Source organism: Salarias fasciatus, chromosome 10, assembly GCF_902148845.1.
Source record: "Salarias fasciatus chromosome 10, fSalaFa1.1, whole genome shotgun sequence".
In the NCBI taxonomy this organism is placed as follows: Eukaryota; Metazoa; Chordata; class Actinopteri; order Blenniiformes; family Blenniidae; genus Salarias; species Salarias fasciatus.
Window position 1 is genome coordinate 9,938,185 of NC_043754.1, and position 17,419 is coordinate 9,955,603.

The following is a 17,419-nucleotide window of genomic DNA, read 5'->3' on the forward strand; positions in this document are numbered from 1 at the left end:
GTCTGCATGCAGCCACCTTTTAATAATTCTCAATTGGTAATGTGTCGTTATTGTGTCTCCCGGATTCAAATTGGAATCAGAGGTTAGTTTTGTTTACAATTTCATCATTCAGTGTGATCACAACATTTCTACATTCATAGCATAAACTATAAAGTTTTGAGCATTTTTAAAGTTATGAATGTGACAATGTTAGCCTGCTGGGGAAAGCCTCTGAGTTAAATAAATATCCTAATATTTTGAAGTATTTTGTATTTATTTTTCATAACGTATAAACCCAAATGATCAAGAATAAAATTTGTAAAAAGTAAAATATTTCAGTTTATGTGTAATAAATGTTGAAGATATAGTTTTACCATTTCTAATAAATACAATAAAAATTTATTATTTTATTCATAAATCTCGTGGATGTGGCTGCCTCATTCAGTGTCTTGCTCAAGGAAACTTTGATATGTGGAAATCCAGTGTGTATTGTCCGGATTTAATGGCAACCACGGCCACAACTGAGCCATGGTTTCCACTGTGTTACAGTTTCTTTCAGATGGAGCTGCTAATATTGAGGTTGTGTAAATGATCTGTTTCAGCTGGATTATGTTCTCTGTGAGTCTGGTTTATTTACTGGTGTTCGATTAATCTTCTTGTGCAAATGTGCAGCACATACTGTCACAGTTAGGAAAAAAATTGTAAAGCTGAAATTTATTAGAATCCTTCATGAATGTACCTGGAAATACAATTTTAAATAGAAGTAACTCACAAACACGTCACCCAGCACTGCAACTGCACTGACGTTTCATTTGACACTTAAATACATATGTGATTGCATTTTATGACAGATTATTTCGGAAAGTCTTACTTTTCATAGTTTTTCTGAAGATTAAACTAGATTTTCTCTCATGTAGTGATGACAGGAGAGACGAGCCTGAGACAGGATATGGCCCTGTAGCTGCAGTACCCGGAGAAGCCGACAGGTGGTGTGTGTGCGCTACATGCACAACAACGAAAACACATACATTAGCCACCAAGGAGCTTCTTAACGTTAGCTGGCAAATTAAACACTATTTTTCAGGTGTTAAAAAGTGACAGCTCGTGCAGTGAGTTGACAAACGCGCGCACTTTGCAAAGTCCGCGACGTGTGGATTATTTGTTTTCAATCCGTCTTTGAATTAAAACGAGGTAAGTTGTAAAATGGCGGATAGCTAACGTTAACGTAGATACGGCTTCGAGGGGGGAGTGTGGCAACAACAGCTGGGATCGGTTTCATCTCGTGTCACAAACACGGAAGAGATACCGTATTCATTAAATGACAAAGAATGCGATTGTCATGTTTCGTTCGTTATTTCCAGCTGTTGTTACTTATGCTAGTGTGCATAGCCAGTTGCGGCTAACAGTAATGCTACTCAAGCTAGCAGCCGAGTTGATGCCGTAAATCTTTGAAGTGCGTTTCAGCTGTTACGATCGACGCTCGCTATTGATGAATATATGAACGAGTGGCCCTCACTGTTGAGAGCTTTAATGCCTCGCTGGGGTGATATGTCAGTTGGATGAGCTCGCATTAGCCAGGGAGCTGCTTGGCACGTCAGGAGATGAGAGTGGAGAAGAGTCAGCGGCGGCGGCGGCAGCTCGGAGGCATCTCCAGTCCTGTCTGTACTTCCGAAGTATACAACTGCGCCTGTCAGAGGTGTTGTCAGATCAGCTTGTTTCAGATCCGAGCTGTTTACTACCAACTGTGATCTGACGTACCTACCCACGATAATGTCACATCGCCTGTCCGGGAGAGTCATCAGCGTTACACCCTGCGCGTCCTATATAAGGCGCCTCGAAGGCAGGCCTGCTTTAGTCTGTTTACAACCGGGCTATAATCAAGCAGTATTACATATATCAAATTAAACTGTAGGAAAACTCTTACTCAGTGCACAATTTCTTAAAAAAAAAAAAAAGTACGTTTTGGATGATCGACTTGAATGAACTTCAGCCAATGAAAGGTCTTCTACTTCTTCCATGCGTCCCACCATCTCACAAGTTAAACAAGAAGAAACACATCATAAGCTTCATATCTGTGATTGAATGAGAGATCCAACTTATTTACAGTATATTGCACATAATCATAGATGGATAAAAGTCTTTATGGATGTCATTTACGCTTCAGAGGCTTGATTTACACACAAATAAAAAACTAAACTGAATGCGGGAACGTGTGCATTTAGGAAACCTGGTGAATTACAAATCGTCATGGCTTGTATAAGTGATTTAAAAAAAAATGTTCTATACATTATTAAATGTGAAGAAACAAACTATCAGTATGTGAATCTCAGGTGGTGGTCTGTGGCCGAAGGTGTAATGTTATTCAGCAGTATTGCTGTGGATAGGAATCATTTTCTCATCCTCAATGGCAACTTATGCTTTTTATTTAATCATTTATTCTCTAAATCGTCATATGTTTGTTGTTGTACTTAGCATTTTGCTTTGGTATGCTGGGTTGCACAACGCTGTAGTGTTTTCTCATCTCATTGCAGGAAAGTCCCAGTTCAAGTCTGGGTTAGGCCCTGAGGGGGCACTTTGAATGTCCCCGAGTAGATTTTCTCTGGAAAATGTGGTTACTTCCCACAGTCCCCAAAACATGCATTTTGAGGTTAAATTGTGACCATAAATTGCGATTTTGTGTAACTGTCTTGTCTCTCTGTATTTGCCCTGTGATTTGTCCAGGGTGTAACCTGCCTTCACTCACAGTAAGCTGGGATCAGTTCCAGCTCCTTATATCTCTGACGGATAAAGTGTTATAGAAGATGGATGGATAAAGTGTGCTTTTTTTTTTTCTTACCTGTACTTGAAAAGCTAATCTGCTCTCACAGCAGCTGGATCAAACAGAGTGTGAGACATGAACCCAGAACATGACTTAATCGTACACACAGTTTAGCTTCCTATATCATAAGATCTCGTGGTGAGTAAGTGCTCATTTTTATCTCTGAACAGGATCAGTCAGAGATTTATGGTTGCTTCATAAAAGCCAGATACCAGCTGGTCTGTGAGCCACTACTATTGCGTGGATACGTGTGAAACATTTACAAATTCAAAAATGCAGATCACATGTATGATGTGCTGAGGCTCTGCTGAGCAACAAGTGTCTCTGGTGCCTTCAACTGACAGTCTGCCAGTGCAACTATTGAGGAAGAGGAACATGTGAGAAGAAAAGTTTAGTTTTTTAAAGAGCAGGAAAAGGCCAATCCAGATATCCAAGAAGTGGAATCCGACAATCCCAATTACTGGCGATTACATTTCTGTTTCCTTAGTACAACTTTTCGTCATGCTGGAAAATGTGAGGTGTTACTTAAACATTTCTTCACTTTTTCAGTAAGACATGAAAGCCCACAATTCAGTAGTCATCAGTAGAAATGTTCATTAATTACATAATGTTATCAGCCTTTCCAGAAGGTTTATTGATCTGTGAAAGTTCAGCCTTTGAGCTCTGATTCAAGGTGTGAATGCAGCTGCAGAGTGACGGTGGGACCGAGCCTATGAGTTGTGTCTACTGTTTGTGGAGGGAATAAGTTACTGACTGTCATTATTTACTCAGAAACAAGACTGTAGCCAGGCAACAGCTGAGACCCACCTCTGAGTTGTTTAATAAAATATTCAAACAATTCTTGTTTTTTGAGTTTTTTAGCATAAGCATGACCTGTGGGACTCTGTTATTGTTCCAATGACTTCTTGACCTCAGTCACAGGAAATAGCAGATTTTTGTCCTAACATGTGACTTTTATGTGAATTGTCTAATTCAATCAAATTCTCATAACAGAATTGTTTTTCTTCCCTTTTTTGGGGGATGGGGGTGGTATTGGTTGTGCATAAAATCTTATTACCTAAGCATTACATTTGTCATGTCTGGCTAACCTAATAGACAATATCAACTCAGATTGAGAAATTTCTTTGCTCACCTAACACAGTTCCAATTGGCAGAGCATACTAACGCTTGATTGAAATCCAGTGTTTGTTTTTCCTTGAGAGTTCAATCAAATCCTACCCTATTGGGATGTCAGTATATTTTGCATGCTCACGCTCACATGAATGTGTGTGCGTGTGCATTTACATGCTTCTTCACAATTATTCAGATGAGGTATCTTGATAGAGTTCTCAAGCTCTGGATGGTGTGTTCAAGTACTGTGAATTTTCTGACAGCACAAACACAAATTTCCTCTCTGCCATGAAGTGGAATGTGATTTCTCAAACAGTAATGTTAAAAAAAGAGATAATTATTACACTGTTTTAATTGAGTTTTGAATAGAATGATCAGTCATAAACGATTGTCTTGTAATTGGTATGAATCTCTTTTCCTTTGTAGGCGTTGCTGAAGACATCCCTTCCTGTTTGAAGTCCAGAACAGCCGAGGCACACAACTTCCAGCCGAGCCAGAAAATGTTCCAGAAATGATAGCAGCGCAGGATTTGCACACAGAGTTTCAGTTTCCTCCGTAAGTGATGCGTGGCAGAAATCGTGTCTTCAAATCACGTCATGGTCACCCTTTGTTTTGACGGTGGCAGTGACTTTATGCGATGTCTACAGGGAGGCAGAGTCCCAGTTGTCATCAGATACTGACCTTGAGGATCCTGATGGCAAAAATGCAAAATCAGGAAAGGGCACGGTATGTTTAGTAACATTTTCTACACCTCAATTCACTGCTGCTTTACTGCCTACATGTCATTTAATTTTTCACTAAAGAGTATTTAATTCTAGCGTATTGTTTTTATTTCAGGCTTCCAATAATCCATGTGTCCTCATGTGGTAGTTGTACTAATATATTATCTTTTTCTGTCCAACAGGCCGCCAAGAAAGGGAAGAAGGCCTTCGGAGAGAGGGCCAGAGGAGGGGGGGCCGGGAGGGTCCCTGCTTCTGGCTGGGTGAACGGCCACCATCACGAGAATGGGATGGAGAACATGACTCTGTTCGAGATGATTAAAATGGGGAAGAGTGCCACACAGGTTGGTTTACCAACTTTGGTCATGCCTTGTAGTTTACTTTCATTTCCATTCTCGCAATTTCAAACTTTGACAGTATTTTCACAGTTTTGGTACGTGTGGTTCAAATATTTTTGGGTACTTTTCAATACTTGATGGGTAAAATCTGTCATTGGTTTTAGGATAATCTGATTGTTTCTGATAATATAAATTATTGATTTAAAATAAAGGGATTATTGTTTTGATTCAGAGTTTATTGTATGAGCTCATAATGCGGTTAAAGTGTGATTATTTCTTATTCTTCAGTCTGTTGTTGATGACTGGATCGAGGCGTACAAACATGACAGGGACATTGCTCTTTTGGACTTAATCAACTTCTTCATTCAGTGCTCTGGTTGTAAAGGTAAGAGCTTCACATTGTGTGAAAGTATGTGGCATTCCGGGATCCTGAAAGCAAATTGTAAGGCTGAATATTTTTACTGCTACTCCACCTCGCAGGTGCGGTGAGTGGAGAGATGTTCAGGCATATGCAGAACTCTGAAATCATCCGCAAAATGACGGAGGAGTTCGATGAGGTAATGCACACTGGGTTTTAAAATCCATAAGTCTGTGCAGTTATCACATGAAAGCATGAGTTGTTTCTATTACTCAAACCATTAATGGTTAATAATAGCACGAATGAAACGCAATCCTAATTATCTCTGCCCTCATTCCACAGGACAGTGGCGACTATCCATTAACTCTCTCAGGACCACAGTGGAAAAAATTCAGGATAAGCTTTTGCGACTTCATCGCTGTGCTGGTGCGGCAGTGCCAGTACAGCATAATTTACGATGAGTACATGATGGACACGGTCATCTCACTACTCACGGGCCTGTCGGACTCACAGGTCCGGGCATTCAGACACACAAGCACACTGGCAGGTCAGTAGCAGCGCCTCAGTGTTCCCCTCTTTGACGTTACTGTCTGGAAGCCGCTGCTCCCTCAGGCTGTGTGTTGAACTTTTGCTTTTCTCGGTCAGCCATGAAGCTGATGACCGCCTTGGTGAATGTTGCTCTCAACCTGAGCATCAATATGGACAACACACAGAGGCAGTACGAGGCGGAGAGGAACAAAGTGGCGGCAAAAAGGGCCAACGACAGGCTGGAGCTGCTGCTGCAGAAGCGGAAAGAGGTGAGAAGAAAAGTTGGTTTACCTGAGCTATTTTTGAACCGTCTGGTTCTGGGGACTTTTCCGTGGTGAGCTGTTCTCCTAGACAGTGTTTCCCCAAAACCGAAAGTTTGTATTGCCTGTTTTGGCTTTAATCGCTGTAAAAACTCTGAAATGATATTCAGAAGAAGAGCTTGAGGACATTTTGTTGAACTGAAAATAAGTTACATCGATCCAGATTCTTGAAGACATTTTTCATATTGGCTTGTAGAACCCCAGGCAAAAGGATGTTCACTTTATCAGAGTGTACAAAATACATGCTGACACAGGTGTTCATGCAAATATCATGACTCAGTTTAATTTAAACTTGGAAGAAACGAGAGCACTGTTAATTTAACAGGTACTGAAAGGGAACCCCCAACAGAAATTTGAGAACTGAAATGCTCCATGTTCCACCAAGAGGAACTCAAACTGAAGTGATAATGGTGTCCCTCAGTGTTCTCATAACAAGCTTTCAGTTATACTCTGAGTAAGGATCTCATAGCGTATTTTATTCATCGAGCATATTTTGTAAATCTCAAAATACAGTTACAATTTTTACGTTCTTTCTTGATGAAATGGAAATATCAACAAATACTACAAAATTAGTGCTTCCTAATTTCTCTCTGAAAATTACCAAGTCAGTTTTTCAATTTTCGTCCACACCCGTGTTACTTTTATGCAGCATTGGCCCTGTTTGGTGCTGGAATTGATCCCAGATGACTTGGTGCAGGCAGGGTGGCTGTATATCACAGGACAGAGAGACAAGACAGTCACACACTTCCATTCACACAGGAAAGTCATCGATGAATCTTTTTAATCATTCTATAGTTTTTTGGAATGTGGGATTAAAGCGGGGCGCCCAGAGAAAATCCCCGCATGCACTGGGAGAACATGCAGACTCCACACAGAAAGGCCCGGATTAGAATCCACAACCTTTCACGGTATTAAACAGGAGTGTTAATCACTACATTGGCTATAGGTGGCTATAGTGATCAATAATCTCTCCAAAAGTTTATTCTTATCTTATTCGCTCATATTTGGGTTCCATTGTAAAGAAATGAAATGATGGTTGATATGATAATATTTTTTGATTTTTCTTGTTTTCACAATTTAGAACATTGCATCTTTTCTTTCAGCTTCAAGAAAATCAAGATGAAATAGAAAACATGATGAATGCCATTTTCAAAGGAGTGTTCGTCCACAGATATCGGTATGTTCATCCTTCTCTGACTCTCACACTGCATGTTGAGTGGAAGATATTCCTGTCAGGCCTGTAGTCAAACTTCAGGTTTTCCTCCAGAGGCAGGGAGCCGTCAGTATCTATTCATAGCTCTTTGGCGCCCTCTAGTGGGAAGTGTCTGTCAACAACAACATGAGTCTGGGAACTCTGTAGTGAACACCTTTTGAGAAAAAACTAAGTATCTTTCTGCAATTGTAAATGAAGTTTAATGTGAGGTATACATCCAGAGCTGTAAACAATCTTAACTTTTCAGCACACAAATAAAGGGTTGTCACTGATTGTTTAGGAAAACAGCTGGAAATTTCCATTACCGTGAACTAATCAAAATACAGTTTGAATTCAGACAAACTGTATATAATGTGCAGTGACTGATCTGAGGGAATTTCACTTCTTTGGCAGGGATGCAATCGCTGAGATCCGAGCTGTTTGCATTGAGGAGATCGGCACGTGGATGAAGCTCTACAGCGACGCCTTCCTGAACGACAGCTACTTGAAGTATGTTGGCTGGACGATGCATGACAAGGTGAGCAGATACTGCGTCCAAGAGCAGCTGAAAACAAAAGGAAATGCCTCTTTCTTGTTTCTGAGTATCCATCAATGGGGTGGTCCTATTATCTTCTCTGAATCCAGCAAGGCGAGGTGCGGCTGAAGTGCTTGACTGCCCTGCAGGGCCTCTTCTACAACCGAGAGCTCAGCACTCGACTGGAGCTCTTCACGAGTCGTTTCAAGGTGAGCCAGCAGCTGCACAGATTGATTGGATTTCTATTTGCAGCTAGGAACAACAGCAATTTCACTTTTATATTATAATGAGAAATATGACCGCATGTTTAATAGGAAATGTTTCTGAATTTACTTGTGTTTATCTTCTTTTTAATACATTTTCACAACGAGAGAGTATTGTGCTTACATTTGTAATCCTCTGGAGAATATCTGACTCCCTGCTTGATTCTCACTCACAGGATCGCATTGTCTCGATGACTCTGGATAAGGAGTACGATGTTGCAGTGCAAGCCATTAAGCTTCTCACTCTTGTTTTGCAGTACGTGACACCCCTTCTTTTTAAAGTGCTCGCTCTGTGTCTGTTATAGGTGAATCGACGTGTCTTTTGTCACTTAGCCGTTCTGTTTCTGTAACAGGAGTAGTGATGAGGTGCTGACAGCGGAGGACTGTGAGAGTGTGTATCATCTGGTTTACTCGGCACACCGACCCATCGCTGTCTCAGCAGGAGAGTTTCTGTTCAAGAAGTAAGTGTCTTCTTTCATCAAGATGTGTCACTGACCTGCCGTACTTTATGGATTTAATGGTGTAGGACTGACGGCAGCCTTGCCCAGATTATTTATCATATGAACAGACTGTTTGATTCACTTGAGTCTACCTGAGGTAGAGCTGTGTCAAGTAGAGTAGAAGTGTATAATCCATAACGTGAGTGCATTGACACTTGACCTCCCTCAGCCTCAGATTCTTCACTGTTCTCAGGTTTCCATTAAATCGATACAGAAACTTGCATCATTTGGGTAATCCTGATTCTTCTGTATTTAAAAATGTTCAGCCTCAAAGTGCCCAATTTTTGTGTTTAATTGGTGCTTTGATTGATATGATGCAAGCAGTAATTCTAAAAGACTGTATTAAATCTATGTAAATGTGTGAAATTTCATCCAGTTTTATCCGGGGGTCTGCAATGTCCCCCCCCCCCCATTTTCGCCCCTTTATTTGTAATGCTCTATTCTGCTTCTTGAAGGCTGTTCAGCCATCGAGGTCCTGAGGACGAAGGACTTCCCAGGAGAGGCAGGCAGAGCCTTAATGGTAGCCTCATCAAGACTACTGTCTTCTTCTTCTTGGAGAGTGAGGTGCTCAGACTGCTGCATGATGCTGTTTCCATTTCCATTATAATACCCATCAGGACTTCACACATGTAGTTGCTAATTCAAAAACAGCAACAACAAAAAAAAAAAAAACAATCTGAAATTTGCATTAAAATCCTCAAAGATTATTTTTTGTGTCTTGCACCTTGTATTTTGCAGCTTCATGAACATGGAGCCTACCTGGTGGACAGCCTGTGGGAGTGTGGCTCCGAGCTGCTCAAAGACTGGGAGACCATGATCAGTCTGTTGCTGGACGAGCCCGTGCCAGGAGAGGAGGGTAAGGGAAGGCCGCCGAATGTAATTACCTCCTGAGAATTTTTTTTAGACCAGTCATTTTGATAAATAACTGAATTTCTGATTTTTTTTTTTTTTTTTTTTTTTTTTTTCGCTTTTTGTTTTGTTTCTTGGTTGCGTCCGTGCCAGCCCTCACTGACAGGCAGGAGACCGCTCTGGTGGAGATCATGCTCTGTGCCGTCAGGCAGGCTTGTGAATGCCACCCTCCAGTCGGCAGAGGCTCAGGAAAGAGGGTGAGTGTCAGGAAGTCATGCTCGATATCTGGAAATGAACTTCATTCCTTGAGGGATTTCATGTTGTTGTTCTTGTGCTGCATCGAAAAGGTGCTGACTGCCAAAGAGAAGAAAACTCAGCTGGATGACCGGACACGGATCACAGAGATGTTTGCTGTGGCTCTACCTCTGTTGCTGGCGAAGGTGAGTGCGACAGCTAAAGTCACAACTTTTTGAAAAGAAGCCATTTTTTATTCCTTTTAAGAGGTTTCATCCTGAACTACCCAGCCTGATTGCTTTCTCTGTTTTGTCTCAGTACTGCGTTGACATTGATAAAGTCACCAACTTGCTACAAATCCCAAAGTACTTTGATCTCGACATCTACACAACTGGACGGTTAGAGAAGGTTTGTCCCCGTTTCAGCCCATATTCACAAAACCGCAAGGATGAGGTTAACAGTGCGGTTTCCATTTAGCATTTGGATGCCTTGCTGCGACAAATCTGGGAGGTTGTGGATAAGCACACAGACACGGAGGTCCTGGAGGCCTGCTCCACCACCTACCACTATCTCTGCAACGAGGAGTTCACCATCTTCAACCGCGTGGACATCGCTCGATCCCAGCTGCTCGACGAGCTGGTGGACAAGTTCAACAGGCTCCTGGAGGACTTCCTGCAAGAGGTAGGCGCCAGAAGATTCTGCTTTAAACCATGCTCACGTGCGGCCAGGATTTAGCAAGTCTCATCTGTTTGTCCGTCAGGGTGAAGAACCAGACGAGGACGACGCTTACCAGGTTCTGTCGACACTGAAGAAGATCAGCGCTTTCCACAAGTAAAGAACTTCAGTCTGTGCTTAACATTTCAGTCACTACTTATTAAAGAAGGTTGGATAGTTCAAAGTACAGTAACTTCAAGTATTTTCTACTTGCACTATTCTGGTAATTTTTCATGTTAGCTACAATTAATAGCACTCTCATGTTTGATATACATATTTATTTTATCACCAGCAGTAAAAGCATATTAATTTATTTTGTATTTTCTGAATATTAACTAAAATCAGAAAATAGTAAAAGTGTTTTTGGAAATGAAAATGAAGACTCCAAGCAGACGGTCTGTCTTTGCCAGCATCTTTCCCTCAACAAGTGACTTAGGAAGTCACTAAAACTGATTTAGCAATATTTTCATAAATACATATATATTATTCACTTCCAATTGGTTCTGTTTTTCTGCTTCCAGTGCACACGACCTCTCCAAGTGGGATCTCTTCACCAGCAACTACAGGCTACTCAGCACGGGGCTGCAAAACGGGGATATGCCGGAACAGGTGTGCTCATGTCGGGCTTTGGGAATGGGAAAGCCTTGAGATATTTTTTTGAAGAACATTGATCCAAATATAAGACGGCCCTCCCTCAGTACTATTGAAGGACAGGCCAGATTTTCTTAATTTTTATGTGTATTTTCAGTCGCTTAGTTCACAAACCACGTAAAGAATGTCGTTGACTGAACTAATGCAAATTCCTTCTTGTCGTTTAGTCCCACAGTTTCAGTAAGCTAACCACTGCTTGATTCTCTGGCCCTCAGATTGTGATTCACGCGATGCAGTGCACTCACTATATTATCCTGTGGCATCTTGCGAAGGTTTCAGACGGCGCTTCAGTGAAGGTACTGCTCAAATTAACTAATAAGAAAATGAAATTTAATGTGATGGAAATGCCAGTTAATGTGAAAAGTGCATTTGTCAAATGAATACAATAACATTGCTTTCCAACATTGCTTTTCAGGGTGACATGGTGACTTTAAGAAAGCAAATGAGAGCTTTCTGCTTGATGTGTCAACGTTACATCAATACTGTCAACACAGCCGTCAAAGAACAGGTGGGATTAGGATATCTCTTTTATTGCTGTTCTTCATACATGATTTTTATGCAGGTTGCTTGGTATCATCAACAATGCCGATGGGTTGTGTTTGTTGCAGGCCTTCACCATACTGTGTGATCTGCTCCTCATCTTCAGTCACCAAATCATGTCGTCGGGCCGTGAGCAGCTGGAGTCTCTGGTCTACACGCCAGACTCTTCTTTACAGGCAGAGCTGCTCAACTTCATCCTGGATCAAGTTTTCATTGATCAGGATGATGACAGCAACAGCACAGGTTTAAAAATCAATTCCCAGTCTTCACAAGCACCATTCAACAAGTCTCTAATGATTTTTTTTTTTCTTAAATGCATTTTTTGGAACGTTTTGTCTTTCAGATGGACAGCAGGACGATGAAGCCAGCAAAATTGAGGCTCTGCACAAGCGGAGGAACCTTCTTGCCGCCTACTGCAAATTAATCGTATACAATGTTGTGGAAATTGACACTGGAGCAGATATATTTAAACAGTACATGCGGGTAAGTCGAAAACCTTCACCTCAGCTGTCAAATTCAATTGGAATCGCTCATTTTGGTGAAGAAACTTTTTTTGTATTTCGAAACAGTATTACAATGATTATGGAGATATCATTAAGGAAACAATGAGTAAAACAAGACAAATCGACAAAGTGCAATGTGCAAAGACCCTCATCTTGAGCCTGCAGAAGGTAAGACGCTGTTTCCAGATGGAGACTCAGACTAGACGCTGCACATTGAGTGTTTCATTATTCATTGCTTTTATTTTAGTAATTCTAGCTATTCGTACAGTCTTGCCAATCCAGAATGAGTTAGTGTGAGAATCAGATCTTTCACATTTCGTTCTAAAAGTGACATCTTTGTGATCGTCCGTTTCAGTTATTCAATGAGATGTTGTCTGAGCTCGGCCTCAGCTTCGACCGCTCGTCGTCCGCCTTCTGTGGAATCAAGGAGCTCGCTCGACGCTTCTCGCTCACCTTCGGTTTGGATCAATTGAAAACCAGGGAGGCTATAGCCATGCTTCATAAGTAAGTAACTGTCTTGAGTGGACGTTATTGATTCCATCTTCGGATGCCTAACAGTAAGTTTCCAATTTGTGGTTCGTTGTTTGTTTCAGGGATGGGATCGAGTTTGCTTTCAAAGAGCCCAGTCCCCAAGGAGAAGGCAGTCCGCCGCTTAATCTGGCATTTTTAGACATCCTGAGCGAGTTCTCGAGCAAACTGCTTCGACAGGACAAGAGGACGGTGTAAGTTTGAGCCACAGTGTGCTATAAGAGCATGGTTGTGATAAAGAATTTGAAAGCACTCTAACACTGTGATTCTTAACTTCTCCAGTCACATGTACTTGGAGCGATTCATGACATTTCAGATGGCCCTGCAGAGAGAGGACTGCTGGCTGCCCCTCATCTCGTACAGGAATTCCCTCCAGGCTGGCGGAGATGACGACACAATGTCCGTCATCAGTGGGATCAGCAGTCGAGGGTCCTCCGTCAGGAGTAAGAAGTCCAAGCCAGCTGCTGCCAGCAAAAGAAAACTGCCCGAAGGTGAGCAGGTTTCCTTCAGAATTCTTTTGTGTAAACTGAAATGCAGCACGATTTTATCAGCACCAACACAACTGCCAAGTTAGTTTTGTTTACTGATATTTGCCTATGATGCTTAACAGGCATGTTGATGTGTGTCTGTACCTCCTCTTTTAGATTAGATTAGTTATCCTAACTGCGCTCCCTTTGAGCTATCAAATATTTGCTCGACGGTTTGTGAAAGTCGCAGGTGGCTGCCATCGTCATAACAAATAAAGAGGGGCACACACATCCATCCGTGCACTCACTGAACCCCAGCCACTGTCACAAATGTGTTCCTCAAGCAGAAGAGAACAGCTGCAGCAGCAGCGATGCGGCCTGGCTGAACCGGGAGCAGAGCGCCCAGACCCCCATGATGATGCATTCGCCGCACCTCACGTCCACCGTGCTGCGGGACCCAAAGAAGATGAGGCCCGAGGACGGCTACGCAGCCGCGCAGTTCACAATGCCCGTCGAGCAGCAGCATCAGCAACCCATGACTCCCCAGCAGCAGCAGCAGCCACACCAAGAGCACCAGGCTCCCATCGATTACAAGTACATCACTGATCCGAATGCCGAGCCTCATAATAGCAACCTGAACATGTCATGTGTTCCTTTTCTTTGTTCAGTAGCGCAGATTTTGAAATAATTCTCGCACGATCTCACGTCGCAGCACCCAGGTCACTTGGATGATAACGCAGAGACAACAAGCCGAGGCTCGGCAGCAGCAGGAGCGGGTCAGCATGCACTACGCCAAGATGAGGAGCCACATGCAGCAGGCGCTGTGAGACTGTGTTTGCTGTATGATAACGAAGGCTACTCATGTCGATTTGCTGACAGACAACTGATGCGTCGCTCTTGTGTTGTGGACAGTCGCCGAGGCTCCGGGCTCATGGAGGACGATGAGGAGCCCATCATGGAGGACGTGATGATGTCGTCTGAGGACCGGCTGGAAGACATCAACGAGGGCATGGACTTCGATACAATGGACATCGATTTGGTAAATCAGGAAATATTAATATGAATTTTTTCGTCCATAAGAAGAACCCCAAAAGTCATATTTTCAGGGCCTGCAAAAGTATTTTTTTAATTGCCCCAACAATAACACTTTATGTCGAGCCGATGATTAAAATCACAGTAAATGAATGTTTTTGCACAAACTGAAGGAGTATTATTGCTCTCTAGTGGTTTCACCAATTCCAATTTTTCACATCATTACGTTCAAATGATTATATATTATCTGATGGAACGATCAGCATATTTTTTAATGCTGAATCACAACAATCACTTTTTTATGTTACTGTTTAGTGCTATTGTTCTAACCGAGCTGCTTTTGTTTTCCAGCCAGCATCAAAGAACCGCAGGGAGCGAACTGAACTAAAGCCAGACTATTTTGATCCGTCTTCTATCATGGATGATTCGGTAGGATGATTCCACTTATGACACCTGTTGTTTGTGACAAAATATGAAGCTTTATGCAGAGGGCAGAAGTGTTTGTGTCATTGATGTAACTGTTTTGAGTGAAATATCACTGTAATCTGAAAGAAGGAGAGGGAAGGCAGCTGCAAGCTGTTTTCTAGCAGTGAAAGAAAAACGTGATTTGTTTCCGAAGAAAAAACTTAATTTCAGCCTCAATTCCTTCAAAGATTACAAACATGAGCTTCAAAGGTCAATGTTGGAGAGTTTGGTGGGGAAGTGGTTTGGTTATGCACGTAGGAGAACTGTGTAGGAAAACGATGCTGAGAGGGAGAACACGAGGGTGCAGATGATAAGAGAGACACGGGAGAACAGAAGAAAATAACCTGCTGTGTCAAATCCAAAGAGGCTGAAAGACAAAGACACTGAAATTCTTACCTCTAGTCTAGTTCTCTCTTCATCTTGGGCCTTTTCAGAAATCTCACTTGTTACTCCCTGTCTAAAAGATGTAGTTTTTTCCTAATGTTCGGAGGGAAGATGTCTAATTTTATTTTTCTTCTGTTTATCACCAGGTTCTCAATGTGTCGATGTTCTAACATGATTTGGGGAAAAGGACGATGTGGCCTCCAAACCTTCTGGAGATGACGGACTGCTTCCTGTGAAATGGACACCAACGTTTGCCTCTTTAACACTTTGTTGCAACATAGAAGGAGAGCTTGAATTAAGAGTTTTATTCTGCTATTTTGGCACGCCGGACTTTTGTCATACTGCAGGGGAAAAGTTTGTTTTGCTGGATCGGAGTCAGGATCTGTTTGCAGTGGAGCATTTTTTGGGTGTGTGAAAAGTGCCAGGATGGATGTTTTGTGGCTGTTGCATGGTGATCGGACTCTCAAGTGGCAGTAATCCAAGCCAATGTTATAAACCTTTAAACTTTTATATTTAAATCAACTGAAAATGTAAATAAGTAGTGGCCAATATAGAGGAGAAGTGAACAGAACTTTAAGATCACAGGAGGATCGAATCTACAGAGCCTGACAGAAATTCAACTTTTATGAAGCTGTTTTGTTGTTCACACCACATTGGCTCTGATCTTTGTCTCAGACGTTTTAATCTTATAGCCATACTTTTACAAGTTTGTCAGTGGATCAGATCATGGCGAGGTTTCTCAAGGCCACGTACGATTGGAAAGGTGTGAGTGATGTTGCCTTCACCTGCTGTACTAAGCTGTAGATCCTGGCATGGCATGTAGCCATATATATTAAAAAAGAAAAAAAAAACGATAAACCTGTACACAGTGGAGTATAATGTGAACCGGCGTGTCAACCTGTTCAAAGGCCTTGCCACAGATGATATACAGAATTCTGAGATTTCTTTGTGATGGTATTTTTTAGAAACATGCGTTCTGCTTTTATATCTTATAGATGACTTTGATTTATAGACATTTTGTAACGACAATCAAATGTAAATGAATGGTTTCTAATAGTGTTATTTCGCATAGATACTAAAGTAATCCTTTTTAACGGGAACAGTTATGTTACTGTAGATACGGCCAGCTCCGATGTGGTGATCGGACTAATTGATCACTGCGTCTGAAATTATTTTGTAATATCGGGAGCATTCATACGATCGTTCATGAACTCTACACGTAATCTCTCTCATATATGCTGACCAGTTCTTCCCACTGTATACTATCTAATAATATCTATTAACAAAGACATGTCATTATTACTATCTTTAGAAGAAAGGTTTGAGAAAATGGTGGAGAAAGTTGTGTGTCGTTTGTTTTTGTTTTTGTTTCTTTTGGGGGGGGCATTATCGGTTTGGTTTACCACTGTTGCGTGTATAAATATTATAGAGCTATTCTAAATTACAAAGTTTTACAGTACTTTAGTCAACCACGATACTATCAGAATTGTATATTATACAATTACAAAAGTGTAATATATTGTGCATCGGTGCTTATTTTATATCTGCAGTTTCTGGTGTGGACTTTTTGGTCATGGTTAAAGAAAAAGAATGTAACTCTTTAATCCTACTAACAGGGCATATTTGGTTTAGTAATGCATTGTTGCGATATTTCTGTTTATCTATAAGCCTGGTTGGCAAATCGAGATTTTATGGAAGGTGTGTTCATACCGTAGCTAGAAATAAATCCCTCAGATCCTCTGAATGTCACTGTAAAACTAGAGAAACAGACAGCAGCACATTCATAGCTAATCGAGCTAGGCAAATAAGAACAATACATCTTCAAATTGCCTGTATATTTACATAAATCATTTCATCTGGGATCTATTCTGTTTTGCATTGAACTGCTGAAATGTGCATACATCTGTATGTTTATATACATATTTAAATATTTGCATATATTAAATTTTGTGTTTCTATCCCATTTACAAAGTGCCGATTGCATCCTTTATTGTTTGTATTTATGTCTGGAGATGTAACATGAACAGAATAAACCATCTACAACTGTGTGATGATTCCAGTGATGTTGTTAAATCATCCTTTGTGAACAATCTTCTTTAGATGAGGCTATCAACGTTTAAACGAGATGCTCCATTTGACAATAATTACCCTACAGTGTAGTGTCAGAACACTTTGTACTCACACATTATAACACATTTCCTCCACACACTGCTGGTGTTTGGGTGAACTAAAACTAGGTTGAATTTACGATGATCATGATTCCACCGATTTGATTTTAACACATTTTTATATCCCTCCTAAACTCTGTTATTATTTATGTTTTAGTCATGCTGTTTCAGAAATATTTGGTTTCACTAAGATAAAAACTGTAAAAGAATGTTGTTGTTTTTTT

At 41.2% G+C, this 17,419-nt stretch overlaps 1 protein-coding gene across 2 annotated transcripts; it reads left to right on the plus strand.

Moving 5' to 3' along the window:
* Window positions 1-980: 980 nt before the first annotated feature.
* LOC115394964 (cohesin subunit SA-2-like) lies at window positions 981-17,075 on the plus strand. 2 transcript variants are annotated; one of them, XM_030100301.1, is made up of 34 exons: window positions 981-1,170; window positions 4,334-4,462; window positions 4,555-4,633; window positions 4,812-4,970; window positions 5,253-5,349; window positions 5,445-5,521; window positions 5,665-5,869; window positions 5,968-6,119; window positions 7,274-7,347; window positions 7,777-7,900; window positions 8,008-8,106; window positions 8,337-8,416; window positions 8,514-8,621; window positions 9,116-9,224; window positions 9,399-9,516; window positions 9,663-9,766; window positions 9,857-9,949; window positions 10,062-10,151; window positions 10,221-10,424; window positions 10,504-10,574; window positions 10,979-11,066; window positions 11,324-11,404; window positions 11,524-11,616; window positions 11,717-11,891; window positions 11,992-12,131; window positions 12,218-12,319; window positions 12,507-12,655; window positions 12,745-12,873; window positions 12,962-13,170; window positions 13,491-13,740; window positions 13,859-13,969; window positions 14,059-14,185; window positions 14,530-14,607; window positions 15,174-17,075. In XM_030100301.1, the coding sequence occupies exons 2-34, from the start codon at window positions 4,419-4,421 to the stop codon at window positions 15,195-15,197; spliced, it is 3,843 nt and encodes a 1,280-aa protein (XP_029956161.1). In that variant the 5' UTR covers window positions 981-1,170; window positions 4,334-4,418; the 3' UTR covers window positions 15,198-17,075. The 2 variants fall into 2 exon arrangements, with proteins under 2 accessions (XP_029956161.1, XP_029956162.1); XM_030100302.1 differs by having other exon boundaries at window positions 13,494-13,740.
* The last annotated feature ends 344 nt before the right edge of the window (window positions 17,076-17,419 follow it).

Coding starts and splice junctions, on each gene's coding strand:
- LOC115394964 (XM_030100301.1), top strand. CDS start 4,419: ATGATAGCAGCGCAGGATTTGCACACAGAGTTTCAGTTTCCTCC. Junction 8,107..8,336: donor TCTTCACGAGTCGTTTCAAG/GTGAGCCAGCAG, acceptor TCTCACTCACAG/GATCGCATTGTCTCGATGAC. Junction 10,575..10,978: donor AAGATCAGCGCTTTCCACAA/GTAAAGAACTTC, acceptor TTCTGCTTCCAG/TGCACACGACCTCTCCAAGT.